The sequence below is a fragment of the Chiloscyllium plagiosum genome, unplaced genomic scaffold, assembly GCF_037043375.1.
Source record: "Chiloscyllium plagiosum isolate Xiang-an unplaced genomic scaffold, Cpla_swu_hap1 HiC_scaffold_9, whole genome shotgun sequence".
Classification (NCBI taxonomy): domain Eukaryota; kingdom Metazoa; phylum Chordata; class Chondrichthyes; order Orectolobiformes; family Hemiscylliidae; genus Chiloscyllium; species Chiloscyllium plagiosum.
The window spans coordinates 126,322,472-126,343,302 of NW_028270147.1; the positions used below are offsets into that span (position 1 = coordinate 126,322,472).

A 20,831-nucleotide genomic window follows, 5' to 3' on the forward strand; every position below is an offset into this window, starting at 1 on the left:
ATGTAGGGGTATGGGTGGGTTTCGCTTCGGCGGGTCGGTGTGGGCTTGTTGGGCCGAAGGGCCTGTTTCTACACTGTAATGTAATCTAATCTAATCTTAACAGGCAGGTTCAGTTTGTGCTTGGGAAGGTAAATGAAATGATAGCATTCATTTCAATAGGGCCAGAATACAAGAGCAGAGATGTACTGCTGAGGCTGTGTAAGGCTCTGGTCAGACTGCATTTGGAATATTGTGAGCAGATTTGGGACCCATATTTTAAGAAACAATGTGTTGGCATTGGAAGAGTTTACAAGAATGATCCTGGGGATGAAGAGCTTGTCATATGAGGCATGGTTGAGGACTCTGGGTCTGTACTCAGTGGAGTTTGGAGGGATAAGGAGAGATCTTATTGAAATTTACAGAATACTGATAGGCCTGGACAGAGTGGATGGGGATAAGATGTTTCCAAAAACAGGAGAGACTCGGTAACCAAGGCACAGCCTCAGAATGAAGGGCCGACCCTTTAGAGCTGAGATGAGGAGGAATTTCTTCAGCCAGAGGGTCGTGAATCTGTGGAACTCATTGCTACAGAGGGCAGTGGAGGCCAAGTCACTGAGTGTACTTAAGACAGAGATAAATAGGTTCATAATTGTTAAGGGAATTGAAAGTACCTGTGAGTAGGCAGGAGAATGGCGGTGAGAAGCATATCTGCCAAGATCAAATGGCAGAGCAGATTCCATGGGCTGAATGGCTGATTTCTGCTCCTATTTCTTAAAGTCTTCTGGAGAGTTTCCCCAAACCCCTGGAACACTGAACCCACTGGACTGTGAGCCCTGCTGGAGCTGTTTCTCATCAGAACTTTGTCAAGAGATAACCAAAGAGTGGAAAGAGTGTGCATCCATGTGGGAACTTCAGAATGCTTCCCAGCTTCTGGAGTACCATGAGTACAGGAAGTGTGATCAGTGACAGCAGTTGGAGCTCCAGGTTTCAGAGCTTGAGCAGCAGCTGGTGTCAGTGTGGAGCGTCCGTGAGGCTGAGAGATCCGTGGAGAGCATATTTCTAGATGTGGTCACTCTGCAGCTTCAGAGTATGCAGGTAGAAAGGGAATGGGGGAGCAGCAGACAGTCCAAAAGGACCAGGCAGCTAGTGCAGGAATCCCATGAGTGCATCTCACTCTCCAACCAGGATTCAGTTCAGAATCCTAATGAGAATGATGGTTCATCTGGAGAGTGCAGCCAGAGCCTGGCACCACGGTGGGGGGGGGCGGGGGTGGGGGGGTGCTCAGCTGTCCAGGGGGGCACAAGGAGACTGGAAGAGCGATAGTAAGAGGAGATTCGAGAGTGAGGGCTATCGATAGGTGTTTCTGCAGCTGCAGATGGGAATCCAGGATGGTGTGTTGTCTCCCTGGTGCCAGGGTCAAGGATGTCACTGAGCAGCTGCAGAGCACCCTGAGGGGAGAGGGGGAACAGTCAGCAGTCATTGTCCACATCGGTCCCAGTGATGGATGGAGAAAAAGGATGTGGTCCTGCAGTCAGAATTTAGGGAGAGTGGAAAGGAATTAGGAGCAGGAACTAAAAAGATGGAATCTGCGCATTACTTCCAGTGACCCACGCAAGTGAGAAGAGGAACAGGAGGATAATACAAGTGACGGTGGGGCTAGAGAGAGGGTCCAGGAGGGAGAGCTTTAGATTCTTGGGACATGAGGAGTGGGTCTGGGAGAATAGGAACCTGGACAGACCAGACAGCATTGCTCCTGAACACAGCTGGGACTGAGTTCCTTTGGGGTGATTTACTGGTGCTGTTGGAGCGGGTTTAAATGAACTTGGCAGGGCTGTGGGAGCCAGGGGGAATATCAGAGAGGAACAGCAAGGTCCACAGAATCCTCACCACCCATTGGGAAGGATGCGGATAATACAAATTCAAGGAATTTACAGAGACCTGCAAATATGATAGAGTCATTATAAGTGGGGTGACGGGGTCTTTAATTTCTGAATATAGTTGCGGTAGTAGCAATGTAATGGGCAGAGAGGGGCCAGAATTGCGAGACTGTGTTCAGGTGAATTTTCAGGTGGCATCGTGGCCAGTGAAGAAGGCTGTCTCAGAGTGCAATGAGATCTTGGCCAACTGGGCCAGTAAGCTGAGGAATGGAAGATGGAGTTTAATTCAGATAAATGTGAGTGCTGTATTTTGGTAAGACACAGGAGATGGGTGAGATCCTAAACAAATATTTCAGGTCAGTATTTATTGGGGAGAAGGACATGAAAGCGAGGGAATTTGGAAAAATAGTGATGTTTTGAAAAAGTCAACAATACAATTGAGAAGATGCGAAAGGTCTTAAAACATATAAAGGTAGATAAATCCCTAGGACCTGATCAGGTGTATCCCAGAATATTGTGGGAAACTCGGGAAGAGATTGCTGGGCCCCTTGCTGAGATACGTTTATCATCAACTGCGATAGGTAAGGTGCTGGAGAACCAGAGAGGCTGGCTAATGTTGTATCATTATTTCAGAAAGGCTGTAAGGAAAAGCCAGGGAACTATAGACCAGTGAGCATGATGTCAGTGCTAGGTAAGATATTGGAGTGGATTCTGAGGGACAGGATTTACATCCATTTAGATAATCAGTGTGATTTTGTGCATGGGAAATTGTGTCTCTCTGATTTGATTGAGGAGGTGACAAAGAAGATTGATGAAGGCAGAACAGTAGACAGTGTCTGTATGGACTTCAGTAAAGTGTTTGACAAGGTTCCACATGATAGACTGGTTAGTAAGGTTAGACCACATGGGATCCAGGGGGAGCTAGCCGTTTGGGTAAAAAATTTAGCTTGAAGATAGGAGAGAGGGAGTGGTGGTAAAGGGTTGATTTTCAGATTGGAGATCTGTGAATAGCTGTGTGCTGCAAGGAGTGGTGCTGGGTTCACTGCTTTTGGTCATTTAAATAAATGATTTCCCTGTGAATATAGGAGTTAACATAAGTTTGTAAATGACACCAAAATTGGTGGGACAGTGAATAGTGAAGAAGATTATCTCAGGGTACAGTGGGACCTTGATCACATGGGGCAATGGGCAGAGGTGTGGCAAATGGAGTTCAGTTTAGATAAATGTGAGATGTTGCATTTTGAAAAGCAAACCAGAGCAGGAGTTATACAGTTAATGGTAGGGCCCTGTGGAGTGAAGCTGAAATAGGAGACTGAGAGGTGAAGGGTGAAGGTGAAGGGTGAAGGTGAAGGGTGAGGGTGAAGGTGAAGGTGAGGGTGAGGGTGAGGGTGAAGGTGAGGGTGAGTGTGAAGGTGAAGGTGAATGTGAAGGTGAAGGTGAAGGTAAGGGTAGTGTGCATTATTCCTTAAAACTGGATCACAGGAAGACAGGGTGATAAAGAAGGTGTTGGGAACGTTTGCCTTTAGTGGTCACTGTATTGAGTATAGGAGTTGGGACATCATGTTGTAGCTGTACAGGAGGTTGGTGAGGCCACTTTGGGAATAATGTGAACAAATCTGATCATTCTGTGATAGGAAAGATATTGTTAAACTTTAAAAAGGTGCAGAAAAAGATTTACAAAGATTTTGCTCGGAATTGGAGGGTTTGAACGATAGGGAGAGGATGAATAAATTGGGGTAATTTTCCCTGCAGCATCAGAGGCTGAGAAATTTATAAAACCATGAGGGACCATGGATAATGTGAATAATTCAGGAAGCATGTGAATGTTTTGTAGAGATGACAAATTATATTCTTAAAGATCATTCCAGAGATGATGAACATCAGTTATGAATATCTACTGGAGAATTTGGGACTGTCTTCTTTGAAGAAGGCTGAAAGAAGATATGTTCGAGGAATTCAAAATCAGGAGGGGCCTGGATACAGTAAAAAGGGAGAAAATGTTCCCATATGAGAAAGGATTGAGACCGAGAGACCACAGATTGAAAGTAATTGGGAAAAGTAACAAAATGAGATGAGGAAAAACATTTTCGGCCAGTGAGTGGTTAAGGTGTGGAATTCGCTGCCTGAGAGTGTGGTGGAGGCAGCTTCAATTGAAACATTCCGAAGGGAATGAGAATGTTATTTGAAAAGGAACAATGTGCAGGGTGACAGGGAGAAGGCAGGAGAATGACACTCAGTGAATTGCTCATTCAGAGAGCCAGTACAGACAGGATGGGTAGAATGGCCTCCTTGTGCACTGTAACAATTCTGTGATTGTGTGATTGAGCAGAGTTAAAGCTGGGGGAGGTGGGAGCTCGGTGTCTCACTGTGCTGCTGCTGCTGCTGCTGCTGAGGTCAGTGAGATCAGAGACTGGGACAGGGAGCCAGAGCTCACATCAAACTCTGCCCGTGTCCGTCACACTGAGACTGGCAGGAGGCTACTCATTGATCTCACTCCATGCTGCAGGAATGGGACCACAGGCTGCAAATGGGCAGAGCTCCTCCACACGGTGAGTAAAACTGACTGACTTAGATCTTTCAATTGAACTAAAGAAATACAGCTGGATACCCTGTTAGACACAGTGCTCCTCAATCAACCATTTCATTCACTGCAGTTCCCCACTAACACCTTCAACAATTCAGCATTTGTGTTTTAGAAATTGTGTTTCAGTATTGACAGGATTAATAACGGAGGATTGAGGTTTATTTACTCAGTCTGAGCTTGGTTCCTTTACCGAACGTAAAGCACAGTGAGAGCTCTCAGTGCAGAGGCTGCACAAAAACCTCTGCTCTCTGCTTCCCTCCATCACTCTCACCCTCTCCCTACCCTTCTCTCTCTCCTTCGCTCATGGCTTTTGCTCTATCTGTCAGTGTATCTCTGGGTTGTGTCCAGCTAGGCTTGGGCAGTTTGTGAAATTTATTTTTTGATGTTAAATCTTGCAGCTGCTCTTCAAGTGTGGCCATGGAGTGTAGGTGGAAACATGAGGCCTTCAGTGAGTGGTGGACACCACAGGGACTGGAGTATGTTGTGGACAGTGACAATTCTGGCATGGGTTAGTTTATTCACTTTTATTTATATGTAACTGTGGATGTGTCAGTGCAGGTGGTGGGACGGTGTGTCCATTATTATACATTTTATATAACTGTGGGTTGTGTCAGTACAGGAGGTGGTGCCGTGCACATTGAGGTTTTTGTACGGCTCTGTATCACCGTGAAGGCCAGCTGTAATACTGCTGACAGTAATAGTCAGCGACATCCTCATTCTGAACGTTGCTGATTGTCAGGGTGAAGCTGGTCCCTGATCCACTGCCGGTGAATCGCTCGGAGACTCCTGTGAATCGAGTTGTTGCACCATAGATCAGGAGAGAGGGTTTCTGTCCTTCTCGCTGCTGGTACCAAGCAAGGTAGCTGCTAATGTCTTCACTGGCCGTACAGGTGATGGTTGTGGTCTGGCCCAGTCCCACTGACAGCACCGGGGAGACTGGGTCATGGTGATGTCCCCACTGATACCTGAGGGGTCAGAGAGAAACACAGTGAAGTCAGAACTGTCACAGAAAGAGCCTGTCAAATGAGAGATTGTTGGAGACACTGAGCATTCCTCTGGTTTCAGCATTTTCCCTTCAATCACAAGTCAGTGGAATTGGAGTGAAATGGAGAGCAGCTAAAGATTCAAAGCGGAAGTAGAGAGATTTGTACCTGCGACACAGAATGCCAGGGGCCAGATCAGCTGGATGTGTGAAATCATGGTGTGTGCTGCTGTCCCTGTGCCTGGTTCCTGATAAACTCTCCCTTCACTGGGCTCTGCTTTATAAAGCTGTAGCCTGTGAGAGTCTGACTGGGTGTTCCTCAGTATGTAAATGGCATCGGGCAGAGAGAGCCACGTCAGCCCCTCACACTTCCTCTTCTCTCTCTCTGTCTCTCTCTCTCTCTCTCTCTGTCTCTGTCTCAGAGAGAGATTGATGTGAACAGCATTTGGCCCATTGTGTCTGTGCTGGTAAACAAAGATCTGATGACACTAATCCCATCCTCCAGCTCTTGGCCCATTATCCTGGAGGCTACAGCAACACAAGGGAATATCTAAACACTGCTCCAATGTCACGACAGTTTGTGACTCAACCAGCCTTTCACGCAGTGATTTCCAGACTCCCACCACCCTCTGAGTTAAAACATTTGTCCTCAACTCTCCTCTCTCTCTCCAACTCGACTGGTCCTGGACTCACTCAAGTTTAGAAGGATGAGAGGGGATCAGATTGAAACATATAAAATTCTAACAGGGCTGGGCAAGGAGGAGGTTTCCCCTGGTTGGCGAGTCTGGAACCAGGGGACACAGTCTCAGGGGGATACCGGGTAGATCATTTAGGGCTGAGATGAGGAAACATTTCTTCACTCAAAGGGTGGTCAATCTATTGAATTCTCTATCACAAATGGCTGTGAAGGACAAGGAACTGAATATATTCAAGAAAAAGAGAGAGATAATTGTTTTGCATTTTAACAGCATGAAGGGAATGGGGAGAAAGCAGGAATATGGTTTTGAGATGGAGGGTCAGCCATGATCATACTGAATGACAGAGCAGACTCAAAGGGCCGAATGGCCAACTCCTGCTCCGAGTTTCTGTGTGTCTATGTCTGTGTTACCTTCAATCTCGGTCCCTGGTTATTGAGTCCCTTACTCTTGTAAAATGTCCCTTCCTACCCACCCTATCACTGCCCCAAATAATCTTATACCCCTCTATCATGTCCCCTCTCAACCTTCACTGATCCAAGGAAAACAACCCCAACCTTTCCAATCTTTCCTCACAGCTGGCCCTCCAGCCCAGGCAGCATCCTGGGAAATCTCTGCACCGTCTCAAGTACAATCACATCCTTCTCAGAATGTGGTGACCACGACCTGTCCACCTCTCTCCCTCTATCTCCCTTTCTGACTCACATCTGCCACTTGTTTCTCTCTACTACTATCTCTTTCTCCCACTGCTAATCTCTTTCATATTCTCTCTCTCTCTTTCTTTCTCTCTTTCACTCTGTCTCATAACCACTCTCTCCAACTCACTCCGTCGGATATTCTCTATTTCTCCATCTCTCTCTGTCTCCGTCACCCGCTTCAATTGAAAGCCTCCAAATGTTAGCTGCCCCTTTCTTTTCCTCCCTCTGTCTCTCTCCCTATCTCTCCGTATCCCAATCTACAGTCTTTCTCCCTCCCTCTCGGTCATTTTGTCTCTAACCATACTCTTGTCTGTTTCTCTCTCTCTCTTTCTCACACACACACGCACACACGCTCAACCCTACCCTCTCTCTCCCGATTCCCTTTATTCTTGGTCTCACTCCTCTTGTTCTTTCTGTCACTCTTTCCCTCACTCCATCCCTCTCAGTCACATCTTGTTTCTCTCCCTCTATCCCTCAACACCACCATTTCTACCTCTCTCGACCTCTCTCTTGGTCGCCTCACATATCTCACACTGTCTCAGATGCTCCTCCCTCTATCCCTTGATCACACACGCGCAGACACTCTCGCTCTAACTCTCTCTGTCTCACTTCTCTCTCTTTCTCACAGTGTCCCGGATGGTGACAGTTGAATGCAGGGTAAATCTCCCTCTGCTCTGCCCCACTAATGGATGTTAACCCTTGACCCCAGAAACATTTCTTCTCCTGCCCTATTTCTCACATTGACCAGGGTTTGACCTCTCTCAGGAAGATGGACAGATTCTTGTCAAATGAAGGACAGTTCTGTGCTGTTGGCCTATTCTCACTGGGGACTGGTTTGGACACAAACCTCATTCCATGAAGGCCCAGCAGAGAGAGGAGATCCTCAGACCATCAGTGTGAGCTGGAGGGACAGGACAGACTCTGACCCACTGACCCAGCCTGTCCCTTCAAAACATTTCCAATCCCTTCCCCTCTCCTTTCCCTTCCATGATCAGTCTCTGAATCAGGGTGTTTCACTGGGATGAGTTACAACAGAAAGGAAGTGAACCACACAGCAACCATGATGTCCATGATACATTGAGCACTACAACAGAGACTAGTAAACATGGGCCTCCTTCTGACTGGATCCTGCAATAGAAACCAGTAAACATGGGCCTCCTATTCACTGGACCTTCCAATGAAGATGAGGAGATGACTGAGTTTTTGACGAAGTAATCAAGAAGATAGATTAAGGTAGAGCAGTACACATTGTCTACATGGACTTTAGCAAGGCTTATACATGGTTCCCCCTGGTAGACTGCTTAGTAAGATTATATCACATAGGATCCAGGGAGAGCTAGCCAATTGGATATAAAATTGGCCTGATGGTGGGAGGCAGAGGCTGGTGAGAGACGGTTGTTCTTCAGACTGGAGGCTTGTGGAGGCTACCGTCTGCCACAAGAATCAATCCTGGATCCACTGTTGTTCATCATTTATATGAACAATTTGGATGAGAAAATAGTAGGAACGGTCAATAAGTTTGTGGCTGACATTAAAATTGTTGGCATTGTGGACAGGGAAGAAGGTTATCCAAGAGTGCAATGTCATCTTGATCAACTGGGCCAGTGGGTCAACAAATCCAGATGGAGTTTAATGTTGATAACTTCAAGGAATTGCATTTTGGTAAGACAAACCAGGGCAGGAATTATACAATTAATGGTAGAGCCATGGGGAGTGTTGTTGAACAGAGAGACTAAGGGGTACAGGTACATAGTTCCTTGAAAGTGGTGTCACAGGTAGACAGGGTGGTGAAGAAGGTATTGGGCACGCTCACCTTCACTGGTCAAAGCAGGGAGAACAGGAGCTGGGACATCATGTTACAGCTGTACAAGGCATTGGGAAGCCACATTTGGACACTATGTACATTTCTGCTCACCCTACTATAGGAAGGAAGTTATTACACTGATTTGGGTAAAAGAAAGACTAACAGGGATGTTACCAAGATTGGAGGGTTTGAATTATAAGGCGAAGATGGATAGGCCGAGATGTTCCAGAAGAGACCAGTAAACAACAGCCTCCCTCCCATGGGACTGTCCAGTACCTGAGCTGCAAACCCACATCCTCTCCGTCATGTAGGTCTCTTATTTCATTCTCAGCAACATTGTCTGTCTCTCCACTACCTCAGCTCTTTGACCACAGAAACCCTAATTCCTGCTTGTCCCGCCTCCTAACTATATGATTCCAATGTCATCTCCCAGCTTCCTAAAGCCATATTCCATAAACTCCGACTTGTCTGATATGGAATGGGCCCTTCACTGTCTTACCTGTATGTCATTGCAGAATGACCCCTGACCTCACCGTCAGCCAATTGCCTCCATGGCTTCCCTCCTCCCTCACTCTGTGTGCTACTGCAGACTTAAGTTCCCTCCCTTCCCCTTCCATCTCCTGTCTCTGGTCTCCTGCCCATTGCTGCTTCCTCCATCCCACCATTGACAGCAGAGCTTTTAGACCCCTAGAGCATGCTCTCTGACCTCGTGCCCTTCATCCCTCCCCCTCTCAATGGTTGTGCTATTGAAGATATTGTTCAGTTCCTTCACTTTTGTTTCACGGTTCACTTGCCATGGATTTTTTTTAGATTAGATTACATTACAGTGTGGAAACAGGCCCTTCGGGCCAACAAGTCCACACCGACCCGCCGAAGTGCAACCCACCCATACTCCTACATTTACCCCTTACCTAACATTACGGGCAATTTACCTAACCTGCACATCTTTGGACTGTGGGAGGAAACTGGAGCACCCGGAGGAAACCCACGCAGACACGGGGAGAACGTGCAAACTCCACACAGTCAGTCGCCTGAGGCGGGAATTGAACCTGGGTCTCTGGCGCTGTGAGGCAGCAGTGCTAACCACTGTGCCACCGTGCCGCCCACTAAATTATTCCAGTAAATCTAGTCTGGCCTATTCCCTGAGTTGGTTCAAAACTGTTTTGTTTGAGAAAACACTCTTCTGTAAACAGGGTTGTCTGTTTCTCCCAGTCATTGTGTAAAGGTGAGTCTAAGTGTGTGTAAGCTCTTATACAGCGCAGACAGAGGTCACTGAGCCTATTGTGACTGTTAGTCAAATGAGTCCAATGAGTCCCATTTACCCAGCCCTTCCTGTATAACCCTGCAATTGTTTCCTTTTCAGCTATTTCTCCAAATGCCCTTTTGAAAGTTGCTGTTAAATCCACTTTCACACACCTTGCAGATAGGCATCATGAACTCGCTGGATAAAAATGTTCCTATCTTCTCTCTTGTCCTTCAGACCCTTTCTGAAATGTGTGCCCTCTGGTTACTGACCCTCCTGCCTGGAGAAACAATTTGCCCTGTATTTACTGCATCCAAACTCTCTAATTGTGAAACCCTCATTGAGTGAGACCTATTTCCAGCACAGGGGGAGAACATTCAGTCTGTCAGGTAAATACTGTCATTTCATGGAGCAATCCAGTCAGTCCCACCCCCTCCCCTACTTGACCCCCAGGGCCTTGCAGGTTTATTTCCATCAAGAGCCCATCCAATCTGCCATTGCAAACACTGAGTGTCTTCACCTGCCTCACCTGAATGGGCACTAATTTCCAAGTCATTATCAATTGCTGGTAAAAACAAAGTTCTTCATGACATCCTGTGTCTCTTACCGAACAAAATGTAAGGTATTCTCAATGTGAAGATAGGATTTTGTCACCACACGGACTGTGCGGTGGTCACTCTTACTGATACTGTCATGGACAGCTACACCAGCAGCAGGCAGATTGGTGAGGGTGATAGTGAGTATGTTTTTCCCTCTTGTTGGTTCCCTCACCACCTGCCCTAGGTCCAGTCTAGCAGCTGAATCAGGTGGAGCGTGACCACCTTGCTCAGTAGTGATGCTTCTGAGCAGGTCTTGATGGTGGACTTTGAAGTCCCTTACTCAGGGTATATCCTGCATCCTTCCCACCCTCAGTGCTCCCTCCAAGTGTTGTTCAAAATGGAGGAGGACTGACTGCTCAGTTGAGGTTGGAGGGGAGGGCGGTGCTAAGTGGTAATCAGCAGGAGGTTTCCTTCCCCATGTTTGACCTGCTGTCATGAGGCTTCATGGGTTCCATAGTTAATGGTGAGGTCTCCCAGGGCAACTCCCTTCTGACTGTACACACCACTGTGTTGCCTCCCCTGCTTGGTCTATCCTGCCAGTTAAAAACTGAATGAGGGAACAATTCTGTGCAGGTTTCACAGTTTGGAGACAGAGCTGCTGCTGGATTCTGTTTCTGATCTCCGAGTGCAGGCGTGTGTGTTTATGAGAGAGTGACTGACACTTTTTCCATCACTGTGCTATTTCTGCAAACAATAAATCCCAGAATCATCCTCCTGTGCTGTCAGGTTCCAGGGAGTGCAGACAGTTCACAGTTTTCTCCCGTCTCAGTAACAAACGTCCAGCTGCTCCGAGCTCCTTCTTTCACTTCCTCTCTTGATGAAGTTTCAACCTTGCGATCTGACAGTCTTTGCAGTTATTTTTTACACTGGGGCTTTCTGCTGTGGTCAGAATCTCTAATAATAAGTGTCCAATCAGTGACAATCACAGCAGCTAAGAGCAGTCAGGACTGAGGAGCCAGGCTCACTGTGAAACACATTGGGAAGATGAAACCCATCCTCTTCAGATCCCGGTACAACCTCCATCCCTCTCCCTGAGCATTGTCTGCTGCTCAACCAAACTCTTTATAAGCTTGGCCTCATCTTTGAGGCTGAGTTGAGTCCCACATCCTCCACATCACAAAGATCAGTCACTGAAAATCTCAGCCATGTCATGGGGACTCCAAGTATGACCATTCCAATGTTGTCCTGCCCCATATCACAGCCATCACACTCTGTAAATGTCAGCTCATCCCAAACTCTGCCGCCCATATCCAAACTCACACCAAGTCCCTTCCTCATCCCCCACCCATCCCTCCACCTCCCCACCAATGCTCACTGACCTACATTGGCTCCCGGTCTAGCAACGTGTCAAATTTCAAATTCTCATCCTTGTTCTCAAACCCCTCCTTGCCTTCCCTGCACAACGAGATCATGCTTCCTCAGATCAGGGGACCAAAACTGCACAGAATAGAATCATAAAATCACACAGTACAGAAGAGGCCTTTCAGCCCATGAAACCCATACCAGCCAAACAACACTAAACCTACATGAGTCCCGCTTTCCAATATTAGGCCCACAGCTTTGAATGTTACGACATTTCAGTGTTCACCCAATTACATTTTAAAGGTTATGAAGTTTCCTGCCTCAACTACCCTCCCAGTCAATGCATTCAGACCCTCACCATCTTCTGGGTGAAAATTATGTTCCTCAAATCCCCTCTAAAGCTCCTGCCTTTCACATTGAATGTGTGCCACCATGTTATTACCTCTCTGTCTAAGGAGAACTTTCTATCCACCCTGTGCATTCCCCTCATAACCTTATATATCTCTATCAGGGATCCCCCTCAACCTTCTCTGCGACAAAGAAAACAACCTGAGCTTATCTAACCTCTCTTCATCATTGAAATGCTCCATCCCAGGTAACTTTCTGGTCAATCTCATCTGCACCCTGTCCAGTGTAATCACATCCTTCCTATAGTGTGGTGGCCAGAACTGCACACAGTACTTCAGCTCTCGCCTCCCCTCAGTTCTGTACAGCTCCAACATAACCTCCCTGTTTTTATCACCCACCCCTGAAATGAGAAAGCTAAGTGTCCCATATGTCTTCATTCCCGCCCTGTTGTGTCTTCCACAGTGCTTCACCTGACATTTAGCAGGGTTAAATTCCACCTGCCTTTGCTCTGCCTATCTGACCAATCCACTTATATCCTCCTATAACACCTTCTTCCTCACAGTTAACCATCCTTCAATTTTCATGTCACACACAAACTTAGTTATCATTCACTGCCCCACCCCTCACCCCATCACATTCTCATCCACATTGTTTCTAAGTTTCACAAACAATAAGAGACCCAGCAGTGATCCCTGTGGTATCCCACTGCAGACTGGACTCCAGTCACACAAACAGCTTTCTGCCTCTACCCTCTGTCTCCTGTCACTGAGCGAAATTTTGATGGAATACTCCAGGTGTGATCTTACTGATACCCTGCAAAATTGCAGCAAGATATCCCTGCCCCTGTACTTGAATCCTGTCGCTATGAAGACCTCAATACCATTGGCCTTCTTCACTACTTGCTGCTCCTGCAATGCTTACTTTTAGCGACTGGTGTATAAAGACACCCAGGTCTTATTATACCTCCCCATTCCCAATCTATCCCCATTCAGATAATAACCTGCCTTCCTGTTTTTGATACTAAACAGGGTAACTTCACATTTATCCACATGATACTTCATCTGTGACTTACTCAACTCATCCAAATCACACAGAAGCATCTCTGCATCCTCCTGACAGCTCCCCCTCTCAACCAGCTTTGTGTCATCTGCTAACCTGGAGATATTAATCTTAATTCCATCATCTAAATCATTAACATATCATGTGAATCATTGGTATCCAAGCTTGTGGTCCAGACTTGAGCTCATCCAGCCCTTTCAGAAAAAGGCCCATTTATTCCTACATTACACCTGTATCAATGATTTGGATGAGAATCTACAAGGCATGATTCGTAAGTTTCCGGATGACACTAAAATAGGCGGTATCATGGACAATGAGGCAGGTTATCAGAAAGTGCAGCAGGACCTGGGGAAGTAGGCAGAGAAATGGCTAATGGGGTTTAATGTAGACAAGGGTGAGGTCTTGCATTTTGGAAAGTCAAATCAAGGTAGGGGTTTCATGGCGAATGGTGAGGGAGTGTAGTGGAGCAGAGGGACCTTGGAGTTCAGGTGCACAATTCTCTGAAAGTGGAGTCACTGTTAGACAGGGCAGTGAAGAAGGTTTTTGCCACACTGGCCTTCACCATTGAGTATAGAAGTTGGGAAGTTACGTTACAGTTACACAGGATGTTGGTGAGGCTGCACTTGGATTATTGTGTTCAGTTTTGGTCACCTTGTTATACAAAGGACATTATTCAGCTGGAAAGGGTGCAGAAGAAATATACAAGGATGTTGCCAGAACTCAAGGGACTGAGTTATATAGAGAGGTTGGATAAGCTAGGACCTTTTTCTCTGGAGCATAGAAGACTGACAGGGGATCTTTTAGCAGTGTGTAAGACCATGAATGGCATGGATAGGGTGAATGCACTCAATCCTTTTCCCCGAGTTTGCAAATAGAGGACTAGAGGGCATCAGTTTAAAGTTAGAGCGGAAGGAATAAAAGGGAACCTGGAGTGCTCTTTTTAATACAGATGGTGGTCTGCATGTGGAATGAACTGCCAATGGAAGTGATTGAGGTGGGTGCATTGACAACGTTTAAAAGGCAATTGGCCAAATACATGGATAGGAAAGGTTCAGAAAGACATGGGCCAAGTGTATGGAAATTGGGTTCGTGTGGTCGGACATTTTGCTTGGTGTGGGCCAGTTTAGGCCGAAGGGCCTATCTCCGTGCTTTAGGACTCTATGACTCCATTACTTTGTTTTCTGTCTGCAATCAGTTTTCTATCTATGTCAGTACATGCCCGCAATCCCATGAGCCTTAATTTTATACGCGATCCACTTTTGTGGGATTTATCAGAAGCCTTTTGAAAGTGCAAATGAAGCACATTAATCCAGAATTAAGAATCTAATGATGACTATGAGTTCACTGTTGATTGTTGGAAAAACCCATCTGGTTCACTAATGTCCTTTAGGGAAGGAAACTGCCATCCTTACCTGGCCTGAAGTACATGTGTCTCCAGACCTACAACGATGTGGTTGACTTTAAACTGCTCTCTGGGCAATTAGAGATGGGCAATAAATGCTGCTGATCCAGTGACACCTTCATCCCGTGAATGAATAAAGAAAAAAAGAATTCACTATCTCCCCTTATTAAATCCAATCCTTACATCATCAAACAATTCCAGTTGATTTGTTAAATATGATTTCCTTTCCCAAAATCCATGCTGACTCGATCCAATCCTGTCACTGTTTTTCATTCGCTCAGCTATTAAATCTTTTTTCACGGACTCAAGTATTTTCCCCAATATCAATATCAGGTTGATTGGTCTAAAATTCCATGTTTTTTCTCTCCCTCCCATTTTAAGTGTGAGGTTACATCAGCAACTCTCCAATCTGAATGACCTGTTCCAGGATCAATAGAATCTTGTAAGATGACCACCAATGTTTCCAAAATTTTTGAGCCATTTCCTGAATACCTAGGATGTCGATTATCAAACTTTAATCCCATCAATTTTCCCAAAATCATTTCCTTTTAAAAACTGATTTTCTCCAGTTCCTCCCTTGCTCTAGACCCTGTGAACACAACAATCTGGGGATGTTTTAGAGTCTTCCTTTGTGTACAAAAGTCCTGAATATGTATTTAATTATACTGCCATCTTTTTGTTCTCATTATAACATTGTAAATTTTGTGTGCAACTTTCTTGAATGCCTTCTGGATGTTCATGTGAACAATACCCATTGACATTCCCTTATCTCACCTCTTTAATAAAATGTAGCCAGGTTAGTTAAAGGTGTTTAACCCTGAGAAAATCCATTTTGACTTTCTCGAATCAGTTCATATTTGTCAGACATTCTATCTCTAAAAAACAGATTCAATCACTTCCCAACAAGAGACATTCAATGGAGATGTTCATTGTGAATGAATTAGTAAACAGCTAGCACTGACACAAGGGACTGAACAGCCTCCTACTGTACTGGATCCTTCTCTGTCTCCTTGACTGAAACATTCAGAATAGGAACAGGAGCTGGGCTGCAGCTTCAACAATAAGTTCAATGTGGACGGATGGAGTGTCATTAATGGGGAATACACAGTGTACATTGTGTTCAAGAGCCCCTCGAAAAGACGTCTTTCTCTTTCTCCCTTTTCAGCTCCAGAGCCATCATGAAGGAGCTGAAAGGATCTTTGGTGAAGGTGTTTCCGGATGGTGATGGCTGTGTGAAGGGTTTCAACAGTGATTAATGATTGCAGCTCGTTGTTCAGTCTGCTCCTCCCCCACCACTGATCAAACCATGTAACCTCCTGTCACACTGAGTGACATTGCAATCAATATCATAGTGTCAGTGCCAGCAAACAACAGCATCACAGTCTGACCCACTGGGACAGGCATCACTGCCTGACGTCAAAGAACGAAGCCTGTATCCCCTCCCCCACCACAATCATAAACCGTACAGCATCAAAAACATAATGAGACCCAATCCCTTCTATTAAATACTGACTCCCAGAGAACCCCAGTCAGCACCAAGACAGAGGGAGGACTGGGGGGAGGGGAGTGTAGGGCGGTGAAGAGAGAGAGAGAGATGGAATGGCCTCCTACTGTCCCTATTCCTTTTGTTCTGATGATGGTGTCAGTGTGTGTTAATGAGAAATTGGGTTCCTCTGTTGAAACTGCTCCTGATTTAATGATGGAGCTGGAAGCCAGGAGAAGCTGCAGAAGCTTCAGTTTCTAACCAGAAACTGCCCACTCGGCCTCTTGGACACCATGAGCTGGTTTGCTGTGCCCAGCACTGACAACCCCCCCCTCCCCGACAAGGCTCTGTCTGATTGGATTCTCATTGTTACATTTTCCCGGTTCTGGAGGAGATTCCCCCTCTCAGATTCACCATTTCCACTCACTCCCAAAACCTGACCCGAGATCTCCTATGATCCGGAGTGCACCTGTTCCTGTCCAATATCAAGTCGAATTATGACAATTGCTGTGGGGAAAGGATCTCTCTCTCTCTCTCTCTCTATCTCTATCTCTCTCTCTCTCTCTCTCTCTCCCCCCCCCCCCCCCCCCCACTCTCTCTCTCTCTTTCTATGAGCTCCATCCCTCTCTCCATTTGAGCTGCTGAGGGTCTGATCTGAGCGAATTCCAGTGAATCCCATGGAAAATAATGTGAGATATTTGGAGTGTAAGTGTGATGAAGTAAATGTGAACCATTGCAGCAAAGACATTACAGATGGTTTGTACAGACAGCAAAGCCCAAACCAGAGCATTGTGTCAATCAACACAGAACTAATGAAAGCTTCAATAAAAACGGTTATAAATGTGATTCTCAGAGATGTGTCATAATTCTCGATTCAAACAATTCTTACCCAGTGAGGGTCCTGAAAGGCCTCCTCCTGTTCCAGAGATCTGTGGAATGTGTTCTGAACTCAAATTTCCATACTTCAAGAGATATTCCCAGATCTGAATCCTGGGATCACTCAGATAGTTTACACACATACACACGCACGCACGCACACACAAACACACACACACCCCACATCAGAAGTGGTCCCTCGCAGATAAGGACAACCCTCAGGGTGAGTCCATATGTGGCTGGACAGACTGATGTGGCGACAGCAGGTTCTGCTATATGTGGGGCATGTGGCGATCACGGGAAGGGGTAGATGGGGCATTGGTGTCGAAGAATGTTCCTTTCCCTGTTTTCGTCTGGCTTCCATTGTTTCTCCCGGTGGCGAGTCTCAAGGTGCTCGATGCTCATCCTCCACTTTAGACAGTTTTGGGCCAATGAATCCCAGGTGTCTGTGGGAATGCTGCACTTTGCCAATGAGGCCCTGAGGGTATCCCTGAACCACTTCCTCTGTCCACCTGGGGCTTGCCTGCAGTTTCAAAGCTGGGAGTAGAGCACCTGCTTGGAGAGGCTTGTGTCGGTCATGCAGACGACATGTCCAGCCCATTGTGGCCAATCAAGGGTGGTCAGTGCCTCAATGCTGGGGATGTTGGCCTGGTCGAGCATTAACTGGTATTTGTGTGTCTGTCTTCCCTGCTGACTCACAGGATCTTGTGAAGGCAGCATTGGTGATACTACTCCAGTGCCTTGAGGTGCTTTCTCTGACAGTCCATGTCTCAGAGCCATATTGGAGGGTGGGAACCACCACAGCTCTGTAAACCATAAGCTTGGTGTCAGAATATTATTTAAATGGAGAAAAACTGAGAAAAGTGCAACATGAAAGTGCCTGAAACACAGAAAGTTAGCGCACAGGAGCAGCAGGGAATCAGGAAAGCTATTGGGATGTTGGCCTTATTTCAAGGGGGTTGGAGTATAAATGTAGGGAATTCTAACTGCCAATGTACAAGGTGCTGGTGAGACCACAGCTGGAGTGGTGCGAACAGCTTTGGTTGCCTTTTTTATGAAACATATTATTTCACTGGAGGCAGATCAGAGAGTGTTCACTGGGATGATCATCAGGGTGGAGGGGCTGTCTTATGAGCAAAGGTCAAAGGTTTGAAATCTGCTTGCTGGAGTTTAGGAAAATGAATCACAATCTCATTGAAACATGTAGGATTCTTAAGGGTCTTGACAAGATAAACAGTAAGAGGATGTTTCCCCTCATGGAGGGTAAGGTCTCCACAGACAGAAAAGCATTAGGTAACCACCAGGGAGACATAGGCAGGATACAGAACATGTGAGGACCTGAAAGCTAAATAGTATCTATTTTAATACAAGGAGCTTGACTGGTAAGGCAGATGAACATATAACATTGATCAGCACATGGGAATATGACATTGTTGCAATCACTGTGACACAGTTGGAGGAAGGACAGGACTGGCAGCTTAACATTCCAGGGTATAGAAGTCTCAGGTGGGATGGGGGGATGCAACAGGGAGTTGGGGGCATTGCATTATTCATAGAGGAAACCATCACTGCAGAAATGAGGGAGGATGTCTTAGAAGCGTCTTCAAATGTGGCCATCTGGGTTGACTAAGAAATAAAACAGGTGCCATCACTTTGCTGGGATTATACTGCAGGCTCCCCAATAGTCAGATGGAGATAGAAGAGCAGATATGCAGGCAAATCACAGAGAGATGTGAGAGGAATAGGGTTATATTAGGAGAGAATTTCAACTTTGTGAACATTAGCTGGGATCGCCTTTATGTGAAAGGATAAGAAAGACTGTCAGGATAAGAAAGAAGCATATGTCACATACAGAGAATTAAAAGCAGGGGAGACTCTTCAGAAATATAGTGGGGTGCTTAAAAAGGAAATTCTGAGGACAAAGAGGTGTCAGCACAGGTAGACAGGATGGGGAAGAAGGCATACGGGATGCGTGACTTCATCAGCCAGGGTGCAGAAGTTAGGAAAAAGGAAGTTTAGTGATGCTTTACAGAGCCCTGATCAGGCCACAGCTGGAATACTGTGTGCAGTTCTGGTCACCACACTATCAGAAGGACATGGTTGCACTGAAGAGGGTACAGAGGAGATACACCAGGACATTGCCTGGGATGGAAAGTCTCAGTTATGAGGAAAAACTGGATCAGCTGGGTTTGTTTTCCCTGGACCAGGGGAGGCTAAGGGGTGCACCTGATTGAGGTACACAAAATTATGAAAGGCAAAGACAAAGTAGATCATGTGATTCTGCACTGGATGAATGGTGCTCTGGCTGGAGACTGCACTGAATGAGTGAGCCTTGACAGCAATCACTGGGCCCTGACTGATTCTTTCCCTGCAGGAAGGGATCCAGTGGATTGTCATCATTGGACTCGATATTGGCCCGGAACAGGTCCACTCTGGGTCAAAAGGAAAATCAGGTCAGGTTTTGGAATGACCGGGATGTCTGGATCTGAGAGCCAAAGACTGGCCGGATGTAAGAAGGAAGATTGTGGTTTTAGGTTCCAGGATGATGTAACCAAATTGGTCAGATGGGCATATCATGGAAGATGGAATTTAACCCTGATAAATGTGAGTTGATGCATTTTGGAAAAAGTAACAATGAGAATCCAGGAAAATGTAACAATGAGAATCCAGTCAGACAGAGACTCGTTAGGAAGGGAGGGGTTTCGGTGCTGGGCACAGTAAACCAGCTCATGATGTCCAAGAGGATGAGTGGGCAGTTTCTAGTTAGAAACTGAAGCTTCTGCATCTTCTCCTGGCTTCCAGCTCCATCATTAAATCAGAAGCAGTTTCAACAGAGGAATCCCATTCTCATCAACAGACACTGACATCATCATCAGAACAGAAGGAATAGGACAGCAGGAGGCCATTCAGCCCCTCTCCCCTCTCTCTCCCCCATTACTCCCTTGCTGTCTCCCTCTCTCTCCATGCTCTGTCTCTCTATTTTGTTGCTGAGTTCTATGTTTATGGGGATTCAGACTCTCTTCTTTGATGTCAGGCAGTGACGCCTGTCCCAGTGTGTCAGACTGTGATGCTATTGTTTGCTGGCACTGACGCTATGATATCGATTGCAATGTTACTCAGTGTGACAGGAGGTTACATGGTTTGATCAGTGGTGGGGGAGGAGCAGACTGACCAAGGAGCTGCAATCATTAGTCACTGCTGAAAATCTTCGCACAGCCCACACCGAGAGAGTCAGTATGGATAGAAAAGGGGTCAGACATATTTAACTCACTCAATTACATTTTTAAATGAGGTCACCAATGTGGGAGACAAGGGAATGTTGTTGCATGCTTTTCCTATGAACTTTCAGAAGACATTCGAGCAAGTTTGGCACCAGAATGATAATGTTATAATGGGAACAAAAAGATGGCAGAATAATTAAATGTGTATTCCGGATCTTTATACACAAAGGAAGACTCAAATATATCACAAACATGTTGGAATCACAGGGTCTAGGGTGAAGGAGGAACTGCAGGAAATGAGTTTTATTAGGTAAAAGGTTTTGGGAAAATTGATGGGATTAAACTTTGACAAATCCACAGGAACCAACAAGCTGCTTCTTAGAGTACCTGCGTAAGTGCCCAAGTACTGGACAGTCCTGACAGATTGGAGAGTTGATGATGTAACATCACTATTTAAAATGAGAAGAAGAGAGAAAACAGGGAATTTTAGTCCAGTCAGCCTGATGTTGATATTGGGGAAAATACTCGAGTCCATTGTAAAGATTTAATAGCTGAGCATGTGGAAAACATTGACAGAATTGGACACAGTCAGCATGCATTGTTGAAAGGGAAATCATGCTTAACAAATTGACTGGAATTGTTTCAGGATATAACTAGTGGATTTGATAAGGGGGAGCCA

The 20,831-nt window shown here is 46.0% G+C and overlaps 1 pseudogene and 2 gene segments (V, D, J or C); 1 reads left to right on the top strand and 2 right to left on the bottom strand.

Annotated features, from left to right (window-relative positions):
• LOC122552870 (uncharacterized) overlaps positions 1–20,831 on the bottom strand; it is a 1,138,103-nt pseudogene that overhangs the window by 252,472 nt on the left and 864,800 nt on the right.
• Positions 4,294–20,831, top strand: part of LOC122547613 (Ig kappa chain V region Mem5-like) — a 229,387-nt gene continuing 212,849 nt past the window's right edge. Inside the window, 1 exon segment of the V gene segment in view lies at positions 4,294–4,405. Coding sequence covers positions 4,354–4,405 — 52 coding nt within the window.
• Positions 4,755–20,831, bottom strand: part of LOC148149319 (immunoglobulin kappa variable 3-15-like) — a 37,269-nt gene continuing 21,192 nt past the window's right edge. The window contains 1 exon segment of the V gene segment in view: positions 4,755–5,405. Coding sequence covers positions 5,102–5,405 — 304 coding nt within the window.